Source organism: Lissotriton helveticus, chromosome 3_1, assembly GCF_964261635.1.
Source record: "Lissotriton helveticus chromosome 3_1, aLisHel1.1, whole genome shotgun sequence".
Taxonomy (NCBI): domain Eukaryota; kingdom Metazoa; phylum Chordata; class Amphibia; order Caudata; family Salamandridae; genus Lissotriton; species Lissotriton helveticus.
Genome location: NC_136061.1, coordinates 124,181,252 through 124,197,980, shown reverse-complemented (window position 1 = coordinate 124,197,980; position 16,729 = coordinate 124,181,252). Strand labels below are relative to the sequence as shown.

Below are 16,729 nucleotides of genomic sequence, written 5' to 3'. Positions count from 1 at the left end.
CCTGTACTACCGCGTCTTGATAAAAAGTATAAAGCGCCTGACGATGGTCCAGCTGCCTTGACGGGTCACCCAAGACCGGATTCGGTAATTTCTCAGGCTGCGCAGCGAAAATCCCGCAACCCCTCTGCTCCGTTAACAACTCCTCCAGAGAAGGAAGGAAGGAGATTGGACAATGCGGGAAAAAGAATCTCATCAATGGCGAATCTTCTGGTGCGTGCAGCTAATGCCCTGGCAATATCGGGCAGATATGATCGCCAGCTATGGTGTGATGTTGCACCGTTTCTGGAGCAGCTTCCTCCGGAATCAAAAGTAGAAGCAAAGAAAGTCTTACAGGAGGGAGAGGCTACATCTATGGAGATCATGGACTGCGTCATGGACATTGCCACGACGGCGTTTCGGTCGCTGGCGGGGGCTGCAGTCCTTCGTCGCCAGGGGTGGCTGAAAGCAACCTGGTTTCGGCCCGAGATCCAAAATAAGGTCCTGGACCTTCCTTTTGATGGAGAGGCACTTTTCGGGAAACTGATTGATGACACCCTCCAAGACGCATAAAGAAGAGCACTGAGACCGCCAGATCTTTGGGTACTCTACAGTACCGCAAGACTCCTTTTAGAGGGGCCAGAGGAAAGAGTACAAACTACAGAGGATCTTTTCACCAACAAAGATACTCATCCTACGGTTCAGGTTCACAGCAGTACCGCCAGCCTTATCAACAAAGGGAGGGTCAATCCTCCAATTACTCCAGGCCTAACAATAGAGGAAAGCGGGCTCGCCAAGGACGTGTTACCTCCAAACGTCAATAGCGGCCTCCTGGCTCTTCCTACTGTGCCCTCCTCCAGGAAGTCATCAGTTGGAAGCATGGTATCCCAATACCTTCACAATTGGTCCAGGATAACATCGGACCGTTGGGTGCTCAACATCATTCGAAAGGGCCATACCTTAGAATTCACTCAAATCCCGCCATCCAAAGCCTCTGCAGCCATTCCATCGAAACACCTGCGTCTCCTGCGGCTCGAAGCACATCAGATGCTCCTGAAAGGGGCAATAGAACCAGTTCCTGCCGACCAAAAAAGACAGGGATTCTATTCCAGGTTCTTCCTGGTAAGGAAGACGCTAGAAAAATGGCGCCCCACTTTAGATCTCAGGGAGCTCAACACCTATCTCATCTCCCTGTCTTTCCGGATGGTCTCTCTTCAAGACATCCTGCGACTGATCAATCCGGGGGATTTCATGGCCACGCCTGATCTCGAAGATGCATACTTTCATGTACCGATTCACCCAGCGCACAGAAGGTTCCTACGCTTCACAGTAACCAAGAGCCATTTTCAATTCAGGGTTTTATACTTTGGTTTTCGCTCAGCCCGAGGATTTTCACGAAGGTGCTGGCGCCAGTAGCGGCTTTCCTGCGAAGGAATCATTTTCAAGTCTTTCCTTACCTGGACGACTGGTTGCTGAAGGCCCCGTCCAGGGGAGCTGCGCAGGATGCGGTTCAGGCTTGTACAAACCTGTTTCAAAATCTGGGTCTCACGTTAAACAAGGACAAATCGTCTCTGATCCCATCCAGGGAAGCACGTTTCCTGGGAGCAATCCTGAACTCAACTCTCAAAGGCTTTTCCAACTCTAGAAAGACGAGAGAAACTGCAGTCCATGTCTTTGGACACACAAAGAAGAAGGTGTCTTTCAGTACGCTGCTACAAGTCTCTGCTGGGGGTAATGTCATCATGTATACCCCTGATACCTCATTGCAGACTGCGAATGCGTCCTCTTCAAGAACAGTTGGTCATCCAGTGGACACAAGTTCACGGGTCATTCGACGACAAAGTAAAGATCACTCCGTCAATGAAAAGAGCGGCCCGGTGGTGGACAGACCAGAGAAACCTTTCCCAAGGTCTATCCTTCGTAAGCGATCTCCTCAGGTGGTGACAACGGAGGCGTCCTTGGAGGGCTGGGGAGCGGTGATGCAAGACCTGCATGTCAGTGGCCATTGGTCTCCTCACGATCGTCGGCTCCACATCAAGTGGGGCAGACCAACAATAGATCTCTTTGCCACACAGACCAACAAGAAATGCCGGTCTTATGCAAGCAGACATCACCAACAAGGATCATTGGAAAATGCGCTTTCAATAGCCTGGTCGAGGACATTTGTCTACGCCTTTCCCCCATTCCACTGATCCCGAGATTGATCAAGAAGATCAAAGTGGAACCATGCAGGATGATCCTAATATCCCCTGCTTTGCCGAGACAGTTCTGGTACACGAAGCTCCATCTGCTATCGCTAGCTCCTCCTCTCCCCTTGAGGGCTATTCCAGATCTCCTCACAATGTCCGAAGGACAGGTTTGGCATCCAGATCCACAGTTGTTACACCTGACAGCATGGCTCATGAGCAGCGAGAATTTATGAATCTCCCCATCTCAAACGAAATTAAGGAAGTCCTCTCCCAGGCGAGAGCTCCTTCCACAAACAGGACTTACCGCTTAAAATGGAAGAGATTTGGTATTTGGTGCAGGAAGAAATAAGGTGACCCCTTTACTTCAAAGCCTCATCAGCTTCTACCTTATCTCTTGTCCCTGGCTAAGTCGGGGCTGGCCCATTCTTCTATAAAGGTTAATTTGGCAGCCATTTCAAGATACAGACGGTCGGAGTCTGGTCCTTCGTTGTGGTCTTCCTGAATTGTGAAACAATTTCTAAAAGGCTTGTTCCGAGTCTATCCACCAGTGAGACCTCCGCCTCCTACCTGGCACCTAAATCTAGTCCTCACTCAGCTCATGAAAAGCCCATTTGAACCAATTCATCGTTCAGACATGAAGTTTCTTTAATGGAAATTGGCTCTTCTTCTTGCCCTCACATCGGCAAAACGTATTGGAGAATTGCAGGCTCTCACAATCCAAGAACCTTTCCTGCAATTTAAAAGAAACACCGTTATCTTGAGAACTAACCCAAGGTTCATACCCAAGGTACCCTCGGACTTCCACTTGAACAAGCTGGTTTTTCTGAAGGCGTACTTTCCTCACCCGGCTACACCAGCGGAGAAGTCGCTGCATTCTCTGGATGTTCAACGATGTTTAAAATTCTATTTAGATCGTACCAAGGGATTTAGGAAATCCTCCCAATTGTTTGTTGCCTTTGGTGGTCCGAGCAAGGGTCTTCCGCTATCAAAACAAGGGATTGCAAGATGGATTACAAGTGCTATTCTACATTGCCATACTGCAGCAGGTAAACCATTGACTGGCAGGGTTCGGGCACATTCCACAAGATCAGTGGCTTCTTCAACAGCCCTCTTCGTGGGGGTGCAGGTTAAAGATATTTGCAGAGCTGCTACCTAGAGCAGCGTCCACACCTTTACTAAGCATTACTGCTTGGAATCCTTACAGCAAGAGGATGCGGCAGTGGCCCAGGCTGTCCTGAGGAACCTATTCCAATAATTGGTGAGCTTCTCCTTTCTATCCCACATTCTGTTGTTTGGCACATTTTGCATCTTTGTCATGTTGGCTATTGCAATGTATTTGTGACACAAAACGTGTTTGTGTTTTTTTTTATTGCAAACTGCTTGCTACTCTGATAAAAAAACATGGGAACCTATGAAAGTTCCTATACTGGGGCAAGAAAACAAATTACTAACCTGTAACTTTGGTTCCCCAGTATTGGTAACTTTCATAGATTCCCATGCGCCCACCCACCTCCCCGGGGAAAGCTCAGCCTTGAGCAGATATGGTGACTGTTACACAACGGCTATGAAAATCTGATGCTCTGAGGTTCCTTCAGGAGGGTTCTATGGGGTGAGGCTCTTCTGATTGGCTGATACCTAAGTTTGGTCTCTTTTACAAAAAGAGGCGGATATGCTACAAAAGGGAATGAGGCCTAGGCCTTTTTCTTTCTCTTTTGTACCTACTGCAATGTTATTTTTGTTACCGAGACTCCCATTCCGACAACGGGGAATGATACAAAAGCATGGGAATCTATGAAAGTTAACAATACTGGGGAACCAAAGTTACAGGTAAGTAACTTGTTTTCTTCCTTAGGCCAATTGCGTGCTTTCAATTTTTGAAAGCCACACGCAATGGCCAATCACTTAAGCTTTTCAGCAAACTCGTGCGTGTGGCTTTTTATAGCCACACGCACAAATTTGCTGAAAAGCTGAAGTGATTCCAAGAGGTCATTTTCTAGAGCAGCGCATGCGCGCTTTGCTAGTCTCAACCTAAACATGTCTAAGTTCAACAGTGGGTAGATGTCTGTGGCAATGTCAGAAGTTGACCAAGATACTTATAACATCTAGCTTTTATTTTCATTCCGGTGAAATCTCTAAGAAGGTGAGATTCAGATGCCTACTGGGTAGACAAGGCTCCAGAACCCAGTTTTATATCAGTGGTTTATTCCAATCAATACATAGGTGGAGGCAGCACCAGGGATGAAGTCACAAATCGGCCACTTTATTTCAAAAGTTCTTTATTGATCTTCATAAAAACACAGGACAACAGCCAACGCGTTTCGTTCCTGTAAAAGGAACTTCCTCAGGGCTCATGTTGTATAGTACGGACATCAGCGGGCGGCCAAAGAGTCTGTTTCCTGCTTCGGCATTGACGTAGCACTGCTTGTGCTGACTCTTTCTTTGGGGGCCCGGTTCCGCTTTCCTTCCGGGTTGGTGAAATTCAGATGCCTACTAGGTAAACAAGGCTCCAGAACCCAGTTTTATATCAGTGGTTTATTCCAATCACATCTATTTATCATTGCACTGTGCTTAGCTTGCCTTTTGGTTTTCTTCAGCTTGTATCATATTTTCTAATTCCTAAATGACCCAGGCCATGTCTAAAAATAAATGTTGATATTTAATGAATATTTAATTCCATGTTATTGCACAGAATTTTTTTTACTCTATTCACAGATTATAATATCTGTCTTATCTGAAAATGCGGTCGTTCGGAATGTCAAGGCTAATATTTAAATGACATTTCAATAGAGAGGACGTCTAGATTTGGTTGTAAAACAAGCAAGGGAGCCCAACAAATTACATGCACGAGCACCCCTGGATGATGATGCAGAGGAATCATATGTTTGTGGAGTATTCGGAAGAAAGCCAAACCATTTAAAAACAGAAAATGTTTCAGCTATACAGTAAATCTTAACACTTTTTAGGTTACGGCCTAAGTTTGCTGAGATTTATTAGGCTGCGCTGATACGGAGTCGGAGATTGGAACAGATAATATTAACTAACAAAAAACAATACAAATTAAAAGGAGCATTTCTAAGTCTGCACTGTTCCAATAGCAATATGCTGCATTTTTTTTTTGTCCTCATCTCTACCATGGTTGTATGTAGCTGAACTGTTGGAACAAGGGAACAAGGACTTACAGTAATACCGGCGTGCTGCCTCAGTCATATACTGGCATGGGTCGGAACAGGAGGGGCCAACCCAACAGCTACAGCCTATACCATGCCAAGCCCAATGCCTTGTTGTCGGGTTAACGGCTAATTTACCATGAGCCAGTGACACCAATGCTTAAACCACTGTCGTATCTTATAGATACCTATGTGGAGTAGCTAGGAGATTATACCATGGCTAGGTAATCATCGGACTTGGTGGGGAATGGGGGGAAACCAAAAAAAAACAAAAAACCCAAGCGGCTAACTAGACCAATTAATCAAACGCCAAAAAGCTCTCTTATCTGATTTCCCAGCCCTGGATAGGTCTAATTTCGATATTTAAGAAATTGATAAACACCAGTCATGGAAAGTTTCCATCGCTTACAGATTTCTCTGCGTGCCACCAGCAAGCAATAGAACAGGAGGTTGTTAGCTGGGCTCCGATTCTGATCCAAGATACCAAAAATAACCAGGCGAAGATCGATAACCACTAAAAAGCCCAGAGAGGTTGTGAGTTTCTTGCTTATAGCGTCCCAGAATAATGACAAGTGGGGACATTCAAAAAACATGTGCGCATCGGAGGCTGATATTAAGCCGCAGCGAGCGCAAGCCACCGGGCCACCTGGGAAAAACTTAGACAGCCTCTGTGGAGAGTAGTATGCCCTATGTAGAGTAAATAAGTGGTTTCTACGAAGCCACGCTGGTTTAACTAGGTCCCACAAGACAGTGCAAGATTTTATCCAAAGGTCATTCACATTCAGGCTTGGCAAAATAGAAGCCCAAAGTTGTTCGGGGAGAATAAATTCCCCATCAATCTCTTCCAAGATTAAATTATACCATACAGCAATTTCTTCTGTGGCAGCCGGTTTATCCAACAAGAGATATTCCAATTGGCTACCTCCGCCCGGTGGGTAGAGGCGAGGGTTTTGGGATGAGAACGCTTGTGCCCAGCTTAAGATTTGAAGATACTTAAATCTTGAAAAACTGGGACCTATTTTGTTCACTAGATGTTCCCATGGAAGTAAAGTCCCTCCCACAAATAAGTCCCTCCATGTGGATATTCCTGCCTCCTTCAATGGGATTGCTAGCGTATCGTTCACCCAGCCTGGGGCGGCGGGGAGATCCCATATGGGTGATCTGGAAGAATGATATCCCAGTTTTATGGAAGATCTAATATTAAACCAGGTTTTAGCTAGACTCTGTAATACCTTTAGTTTGACCTTTTTGAAGTACTTCGGATCGCCAAACTTAAATAAAAAACCCTACTGCCCAACTCCTTCGCCCTCCAACATGGCCGAGAACATCCTCCCTACTCCCTGATCTGATGGCATTTTTAATAACATGCGTGCATGTGATAGTTGGAATGCCCATGCGTATATTTGCAAGTCAGGCCCTGCCAGTCCCCCCTTTTCTCGTCGCCGCCTTATTTTTTTCCAAGCAATCCTTGCGTTCTTTTTTTTCCAAATGAATGAAGTAATGTCCACCTGTAGTTTAGCCAAGGAAGACTTATCAAATTGAGTGGAATCGTATTAAATAAGAAAGACAATTTAGGTAAGATGGTCATTTTTACCAGATTTGCACGGCCCAGAACCGACAAGGGGAGGTGCCCTCAGGAACCCAGTAATTTCCGGCACTCTTTAGCGACTACAGATAGATTGGTGGAGGCAATCAAGTTGATATCTTTGACAATTTTTAACCCTAGATATCTTAAGCTAGTACTAGGCTGCTCATTTAAACCAGTAACGTCACTATTCCACACCATTATTTCAGTTTTTGAGGCATTTACCTCATACCCCGAGACTTTCCCGAATTCGAGGGCAATCTCAATGGCAGCAGGGAATGCGGTTCTGATATCTGAGGATATAATCATGACATCGTCCGCATACAGGGCCACCCATCTTTCCCAAGCTTTATACTTAAAGGGCTTAATGATGTTATTATCTCTTAATTTTTGAGCGAAGGGCTCGATATAAAGATCAAAGAGCAATGGGGATAAAGGGCAGCCCTGTCGTGTTCCTCTTGTGACGTTAAAAGGTTCGGACAATCCACCATTAACCAGAACAGATGCCGACGGACTATGATAGAGTAGTTTCACAGCTCCGCGGAAACGCTCACCCACGTTGAACTTAGCCAAGGCCCCCGACAGGTACAACCAGTTGACCCTGTCGAAAGCCTTGGTGGCATCCAACGTGAGAATAGCAAGCGGCAGGGCGTTAGTGGTAGCCATATCTATGGCTCCTATCAAGTCATACGTCAATTCATAGAGCTGACGACCCCTGACAAAGCCCTTCTGGTTAGGATGTAAGATATCTGGGACAACCTTACCCAATCTCTTAGCCAAGAGTGACGCAAAGATCTTATAATCGGCGTTGAGAATGGATATAGGACGATACGACTCACAATCCGTGGGAGCCTTACCCGGTTTAAGAATCAATGTGATAGACGCGTTGTTCCAGGATTTTGGCGGAAGGGCCCCTTCCTGCAATATTTGATTAAAAAGCCCGGCAAGGAAGGGAGAGATTTCACCTGCAAGGTTTTTATAAATTTCAGCTGGGAGGCCATCGGGGCCTGCAGCTTTGCCCCCCTTGCTCCCACGTATTGCAGACTCCACCTTCTCCTCTGTAACCACACTATCTAGGAAGGCTCTTTGCTCTGAAGATAGCGTTGGTACGGAGATGTCATTCAGCCACTCACCAATGCTTTCAGGGGAGATATTTTTGTCCTCCTGATAAATATTCTCAAAGAATTTTTTGAAAGCCATTCTGATTTCTACATCAGATGAGACGGTCCCTGAACTAGTTTCAATTGAATCAATGTAATTCCGCGCCTGATCAGTTCTAGATTTCCAGGCCAGCAGTTTGCCGGCACCTTCGCCGAATTCGAAATGGGCTAACTTACTAGCTTCCCATTTCTGAAGGATTCGCTGATTTAAAACAGAGGCCAATTGCATTTTAAGTTCCAACTGTTTCTCCTGTTTAACTAATGTAAGACTGGAAACACCACAGCAAGCAACTAGTTCCGCCTGTATTGTTAAGAGGTTGGCTTCAATAGACGACACTTCTTGAGTAAACTGCCTCCTGCGGAAAACGATCTTATTTTTAATGAGTCCGCGCAGGAAGCACTTAAAAGCATCCCACACGGAGTCAGACCCTGTAGTGCCGATATTGACTCGCATAAATTCACGTGTCTCTAATTTGAGATATAGGACGTCGTCTGATGATGAAAAGAAAGAGCGATCAAAATACCAAGATCTTATACGAACTTGCACAATACCAGCGAGATCTAGTACTACTGCAGAGTGATCAGACAGATGAGAAGGTAGATAACTAACATTGGTTACAGAATCTGTCAGACTGCGACTAATTAAGAAAAAATCAATCCTAGATTGATGGTGATATTTAACATTGCGAAACAAAAATCCAGGTAACAAACCTGCCCTTGCACGCCAGATGTCAGTATAACCATATTGATGCATGCAGTTGAGTAAGAAAGCTCTAGACTTAGAGAGTATTTGTTGACGACTAGATGGAGTTTTATCTAGAGCATAATCGAGCACGATGTTAAAATCCCCTGCTATAATAATAGGTTCTGGGAAGTGCAAAAGCTGAGAAAATAAAGCCTCCAGAGCTGAAGAGTCATCTCTATTGGGTCCATAATAGCCTACTAACGTCAGGCGTGAACCCCCTATTTCTACTAAGGTGATTGCCCATCTACCCCCTGTATCTACCAACTGCCTGATTAATTTGGTAGTGATCGTTTTTTTAAAAAGAATAGTCACACCTCTTACATTAAGCGATTGAGAAGTAGAAACTGATAAATCTATCCACCTATTTCTTTTTACCAAATCAAGAAACTCAGCCTCAACTAAATGTGTCTCCTGGAGTATAATGACCTGCGCATCAGAATCCCACAGATATTGTAAGATCCTATTTGCCCTTGGCTTGGTGCGCAGGCCATTAACATTCCAGGAGAGGAGCCTAAGCTTACTCATAATCAATACACCGTCCACTACACCTATATCTGTAGAAAAAAGACAAACAAACCTTGACTAAATCACTAACCATAATCATAGGCGGTGTGATGTTAAAATAATAAGTCAGCAACCAAACCAAAGATGAGGAACTATTTTTACTTTTTTCACCAACCCCCTTCACCCACAAATTACATGCACGAGCACCCCTGGATGATGCTGCAGAGGAATCATATGTTTGTGGAGTATTCGGAAGAAAGCCAAACCATTTAAAAACAGAAAATGTTTCAGCTAGACAGTAAATCTTAACACTTTTTAGGTTACGGCCTAAGTTTGCTGAGATTTATTAAGCTGCGCTGATACGAAGTCGGAGATTGGAACAGATAATATTAACTAACAAAAAACAATAAAAATTGTTTGGATTTTTTTTTTTACAAAAAGGAGCATTTCTAAGTTTGCACTGTTCCAATAGCAATATGCTGCATTGACCAGAGCATATACAGAATTGAAAGCTTTGTAGCTTGGTATACATAGGTAACATACAGTTGACAGCAAAAACACACTGGTTCAAACATTAAAGCCTTACAATAGTTAAGCATTTCATTTAAAAAATATAATTTGAACTATGTTTGGTCCAAATACTAGGGACTATACAGGTACACATCGTTGCTACAGAAATACATTCTTTGTATAAAGAAATTGACTACTGTTTAACCGCAAGACCTCAACAACAAAAAAACTATTTGATTATTCTACGATGTGTACACAAATGTATTTAACAAACGAATTAATGTAAACACTGAGGGCACACCCTAGTTTCGTGATGCAACAAATACGTGTTTATAATGGAAAAGAGGGAGTAATGGCAGGAAAACAGCAAGGCCATCTAGTTGACCGATGCAGTTCTGCAGTAAGAATGAATAGCAGGTAATAGGAGCTGAAATCATTACACAGCTTGCACTGACGTGTTTACTAATTTCGGCGTAAAATGCATGAATCTGGGGCACTATAAGGAAACATTCTAACTGTAGAATTCTAGTTGTATTCTGTTTCTTATAAAGATACCAATAATCAATATTCTTTAAAAGGGCTACTTTAAGCGTAAAATACATTGAGTGACAGAGGGGATAAAACATAGGTTATTAATGGGGATGAAAGCAAACTATGAATTCCCAATTTTGATAAGTAAATTTCAAAAAAATTAATAGCACTGTGAAACATAAGATGAGATGCTGCAATTGTTTTGCAAAAGGGATGCATATAAGTGGATGAGGCATATTTTAACCTCTTGTTCTCCCGTTAATTGTTATGTAATGGCGTATAAAAGTCGTGACCTGCAGTGTCTCAGAAAAAGTGCAGGCAAAATCTGAAGTAGTGATGGGCGCACCTAATGTCTCAAGGGTAGTTCTCCGACTAAGGATACAGCAGGGTATAAAAAATTGAAGCCAAACTGGACTTGAGGCCTTTTTTGGAAATGGATTAATCAATCGGCATCAGTGTAGCTGGCTGGTAGATATGGTTAAAATGGAGCATGTAGCTATTTTAAGGATTGATTCAGATGGTAGTTCGGTACAGAACTAAAATATATACACAAATTGGAGAAATTGGGGGAAAGCACGTTTGATACAGTATACCTGACATCTGTAGTAGAGCGAATAGACAAGTGCATAGTGCTGGTCCTATTTTTTTTTTTATCTCCACTGTGCATATTTTCCTTGGCGCAGACTTATTCTGGAATACGAAATTATCGATGACACACACACGCGTACACACGCACGTGTACACATGCTTGGGTACACACACACACACCCACCCCCTAGAAGGGCATTTCCCCAGTATTGTACCAGATGACTCCCCTTTGATAAACCTAGTGACAGGAAAAACTGATTGTAGGTGGTACCTTTTCCTCCATCTTGTCCTCGCTGATAAACTCTTACCTGGCTCCTCACTGAAGACAACCAGCGTGGCCAGCTTTGACAGAGAATGTCAGCAAGGCAAATTACAAGCAGGGAGGGCAATAGGAGAACACTGCTAACATTACAAAAATCAGGCACAGCTTGGTTCTCAAAGAGGAAATGGCCCACACAGACATGGAGGTAGGTGGATAGCAGTTTGCCTTCATGACTGTGTGTCTTGCTTTCTGTTCCTCAACCTGTTTTGGTTTCCATTCTGTATATGCTATTTTATCATAAATGTGGAGTAAGCTTGCAAAGATGATTCTGAAGTAGGAGTGGTCAAGCAACAGAGGTGAGTCCAGGCAATTCCAAATAAAGGCATGCGAGTTGCCAGATGTGTCAAAGGTGACCCACAGGACGGGCCACTCCACATAGTTTAGAGCAGGCATCTCTTCGTAGCTCGTGAGCGACTGGTAACTCTTAAGCTGCCTGAGAGTGGCACTACTGTGTGTAGGCCAACCTACTAAATTAAACGTATTTGGTGTCTTAATTCATATGATTATCAATATCGAAAAGAGTGCATCTCTGGAACTCCTAAGCTGATGTTTGGAGAAAAAATTATTGAATAAAGCTGATATTTCAGTTGGTGTTGTGGAGACCTATTACTGATATTATTTTCTTGGTGCCAGGGGCGTTGCAGCTATGACTTGTAGGTATTACCCATGTAAAGACATGCCAAATTGACAAATCTTTTTTTACGTTGCTGCTGCCGGCCATGTCTGATGCACTAAGGAGGTCACTGGTGATAATCTTGCAAAGGGTGGCCTTTAATGTAATCTTGTCTTAAGTGACAACTATTATAACACTACCATACTAATAATAGAATTGGCTCAAGGCGATTTTCATTGAACACAAGTAGCTCTTACAAAAGAAATGGTTGGATATCCCTGGAGAAGAGCTACTTCTTAGTTAAGTTTGTTGTAGCACATCACAAATGTGGCGTAAGAAAACATGTTCCCGCTGTGACTTCACCTTGAACTGTAACTGACACACCATCGGTCAACACTTGCATAAGCCCGAATAAATCATTTTGAGATTAAACAAAAACTGGAACCCTAAAATGTCTTTGAAAAGATCACTTGACCAGAAAACTGTACATAAGCGTAATAAAACTACAAAGACTATCCAGACCTTTTACGAAGGTAGAAATTAATCTCTCAGTAGTCATTTAGATAATTGAATACAAAATGTTCTATGATTGTGACCTCTTCAAATAATACTTTGTTCTTAAACAAATTATCTGTGTTCTGTCATAACACGTTATTGAGTTACTGTTTTTGTTCCATTTCTTTTTAATATTTTAGGCCTCAAATATCTGCATTCAGCTGGCATTTTGCATCGAGATATTAAACCAGGGAACCTTCTTGTGAACAGCAACTGTGTTCTTAAGGTTGGGTGTTTTTTACTTTTTTTACTAATTTATAAAGCATATGGTACTTTTAATATTTTTCCTATGTAAACATAGGGTCAATTATAAGAAATGCTTGTGCTTTGAACATTAAATTCTAGATCATAGGATCCTTTTATAATAACCTTTAGAATGATTTCTGCAGGTCTGGGGAATCCAGAAATAAATATATCGACTGTGGTCTCTGAGTAACTGGACCAGTACCTGTTCTGCAATTGACTCTCAGGGTATGCGTGGTCTAAGCGTGGTCTAAGCACTCCAAGGCGCCCTTGGGAGGAAGGTGGATACAGGATAGTGAACGCTTGGTCAAAACTCCACACGCGCGCAGCAGCAGAAGCAATAAATCATTGTCTAGCCAAATACTCACTTTTATGAAAAAAGAGGTATTTTATTTCTACCTCTTGCCAACAGAAAGGAAGAATGCAACATTCACAAACAATTGCACAGCTCCGCCTGTGGCTTGGGGCTCGAGTGCTTCTCTGGTGGTTCCCTGTCCCATGCCCTCCTCCCTCTATCAATCGTGGTTTCTCCAGTATTGGAACTTTCATAGATTCACATGCTTGAATCATTCCCTGTCGTCGAGATGGGATTCCCCAGTATATCAAAGCAGCAATGAAAAGCTAGTAATAGACTAGAAAAACATACCCCTCTCTTTTTGTAGAAGAGACCAAAAGAAGTTCTCAACCAACCCCACCTTTGTAACCCTCCTGCGAGAACGTCAGACCTTCAGATTTTCTACCGTACATTGTGCTAGGGAGTCTCCACTGAGCTTTGCTCAGTTTTTTCCTTAATTACTCTCTTGCAAGATTTTTCCTAAACCTCTTCTTCAGATTTATACTTATTGAGCTTAGTTTATCTACTTTCCAAGGAGAAGGGTCTTTTTAGAGCTTGTACCATCTGCTCTAAACAATGACTCCACATGGATGACCTTCATAAGGACTGTTTCTACGGCCTGTATCCTGACCGCAAAGCCAAGGACTGTAAGGTATGTTGCACCTTCTCCACCAAGACTCTGAGGGATCGTGAGGGGCGTCTTCTCATTTGGCTCTAGAAGCTGAAATCCAGAAGAGAGCCTATTTCTAGTGAGGAGAGTGTTGAGGCCTCGTCATCTTCATCTTCCAGAAGGTCTCACAAGGGGGAAGATCTGCATCTCATTCATCTGCGGAGCGTCCTCATAAAGCCTCAACAGGCTTAGTCCTACAAAATCTCCTCACCGAAGTGAAAAGGAGAGGAAGGACATTTGTCAGGGGACAGCAGGGTGAAAAAGGCAAGCTCTGTGCCTGAGGGCAGGAAAACCTCAAGAAACCACCTTCTGTCCCTTCTGAGAAGAAACCGTAGACAAAATCATAGTCATAGACGACACCATTGACAAAGAAATCCTCTTCATCGTCGATGCAGAGCAAGGTTTTCCAGGTCTCCACTACTGAGGGTCAGTCATTGGTGTGGCGAAGTGTGTCTCAATGGTTAGAGCGGCAGACCCTGATGCAGAGGTCTGGCCCGGGACCAGGGTTCAATTTCCGCCTCGGCGGCTCTTGGACTCAATTTACCCGGACCTGATAATTCTCGCCTCTGTGCCTAGTCTAATCATGGGTCCCACTCTGTGACTCTGGGCAATAGCTTGCTTAATCTCCACAACGGCCCCAGCAGCGCTTGGATGCCTGGCTTCACCTTGGGGGTGCCCAGGAGTGGACATTTCACAGGAAAGCCAGGATGGGTTCCACAGCGGTATGAATAAAGCGCTACGAGGCCTCCGGGTAGAAGTGCCCTATATAAATACAATACATTTACATTACATTTACATTGTCAATACCTCCTCCAATGATGGCACCGACGACGGGATTATCCTCTAGGGCACGACAGGCATTGCTGCATATGGTTCCGCCGACATCTTTCTCGTGGACTGTTACAGCTACGGCGATGATGGCAACGATGACGACTGCGGCTCTGTTAACTGTGTATAGTTTACCGTTTACCCTGTCGACCGCAACAGTGGCTCCGCTAATGAGGGAGAAGATTCCTACGGAGTAAATGAGATTAAGGCACTTAACTCCAGGAATTACATTACCTAATAACGTGACCCCTCACATTATCCAGTATTAGGGGTGTCTTTCAGAGATTCACATGCCTAAATCATTACCCGTTATCGGGATGGGAGTCCCCGGTACATGAAGAAAGTAATGTCCTTTTAGACATATATAGAAATATGCCCAAGGGCCTCACCTTAGTAACATATCCATGTTCTTTTGTAGAAAGGACCGAACTCTAGAGAAGAGTCAATCAGCTATCACCTCCCACTATAACCCTCCTGAAAGGAGCCTCAGTCCCTCAGATTTTCTACCGCACGTCGTGCTAAGGGAGTCTCCTCTGAGCTCTGCTCAGCTTTCTCTTCTCAACTGGGTTTCCAGTGTTTTCTTGTACTATTTTTTGTTTTCTGGACTATAGTTACTAATATCTTCATGGCTGAGACACCAAAAAAGGGTCTTTTTAGGCCCTGTGGTTCCTGTGGGAAGAAACAGCTACATATAGATGACCAACATAAAGACTGTCTATATTGCCTGTATCCAGATCATTCTTCCAAGGATTGCAAGGTATGTCATACCTACTCCTCTAAAACCCTCAAAGATCGTGAGGTACGCCTCCTAATCTGGCTTCAGAGGTTGAAAGATAGAGACCAGCTGGAATCTTCTGAAGAAAGTGAAGGCTCTTCAGTTTCTTCCAAGTCTTCTCAGAAAAGACCAAGAGTGACTTATCCTGGCCCTTCCGCACAACCACTTCAAAAGAAGACACTGAAAAAGTCTTCAGAGGTCCAATCTAAGGTTGTTCCATCGAAGGTGTCCTCTCAGGAATTTCCCACCTTCAAGAAGCCAACTTCGACCCCGTCGACGACGACATCGTCGACGACGGCTTCATCGACGAAGAAAGCTGTTTCTTCCGTACTGTATGTCACTACGTCGACGGTTACTCTCTCAACGTCGATGGCAAAATAGTCACTGACCTCGTCGACGACTTCGACCTCATCGTTGACGGAAGGTAAGACCATGTCGTCGACGATAAGCATCAAGAAGACACAGTTGACGACGAAGCAGTCGTCGACTCTGCGCTCGCCGACAACTGACTCGTCGACGACTAGGACATCATCGTCGACAAGGACACCGTCGACGCGAACGCCGTCGACGAGATCTCCAGCGATGACACCAGTATCGACGACTGCACCATCGACGATAACCCCAACGACTACAACATCCGTCGACGCTTCGTCGTCGACAGCCACTCCATTAACGGGCTTGTCGGCGACGATGGATCCAAGTTTGAAGAGCACATATGTGCATCTCAGGATCACAAAAAAGACACTGACACCGGCTTTAACATCACTAAGTAGAGTTCAACTGCTGCCTCCAACATGTCTCCTTGAAGAGGAGGATTCAGATGAAGGGGACATGTTCCAAACTGCGACAAGCCCCTCGGAGCTTAATGTGAAATATCAGGAGAGTTCAGATGAAGATGAGGAGCAGGAGGAAGAATAGCATCTACCTCCTCCACCAATAGTTTTTCTTCCAGCCTCTTTAGTCTCGGACTTGTAATACCTCACAACAGATTACAAGCAGAGGTTTCCACAGTCACCTGCACCTCAACCCTCTGCAGTATCTCTCTCACCAAGACCACGGCCTCCACCTTCAAATTTACAGCCAGTTCCAGTCAACTTATCACATCCTCCGTCTACCAATGAAGACGAGGAAGAAGACCAACATGAAGAGGGAGAGCTTCAATCTAACCACGATGAGTGGGATGACTGTTATTCCCTGCCCTGCTTCTCCAGTACAGGCACAAGCAGACTCGCCACCCGGAGACATCGGAGAGTTCCATAATGTCGTTGAGAGGGCAGCTCAACGTTTCCAAATCCCCATGGTTTCTCTCCAGCAGGAATGCTTCTTATATGATTTTAAGGAGCCCTTCAAAAAATCTGTGAAATCGATACCTGTGGGGACAAGGTGTTAAAGTGATGCAAAACCCTTCCTCAGTACCTCCGGTATTACCTCGCT

At 44.2% G+C, this 16,729-nt stretch overlaps 1 protein-coding gene across 1 annotated transcript in view; it reads left to right on the top strand.

Moving 5' to 3' along the window:
• The window catches only part of NLK (nemo like kinase), a 996,575-nt gene that overhangs the window by 544,582 nt on the left and 435,264 nt on the right, over positions 1-16,729 (top strand). Inside the window, exon 5 of the mRNA XM_078679349.1 lies at positions 12,586-12,671. Within this exon, the coding sequence (XP_078535475.1) occupies positions 12,586-12,671 (86 nt within the window). The remainder of the gene's footprint in view (positions 1-12,585; positions 12,672-16,729) is intronic.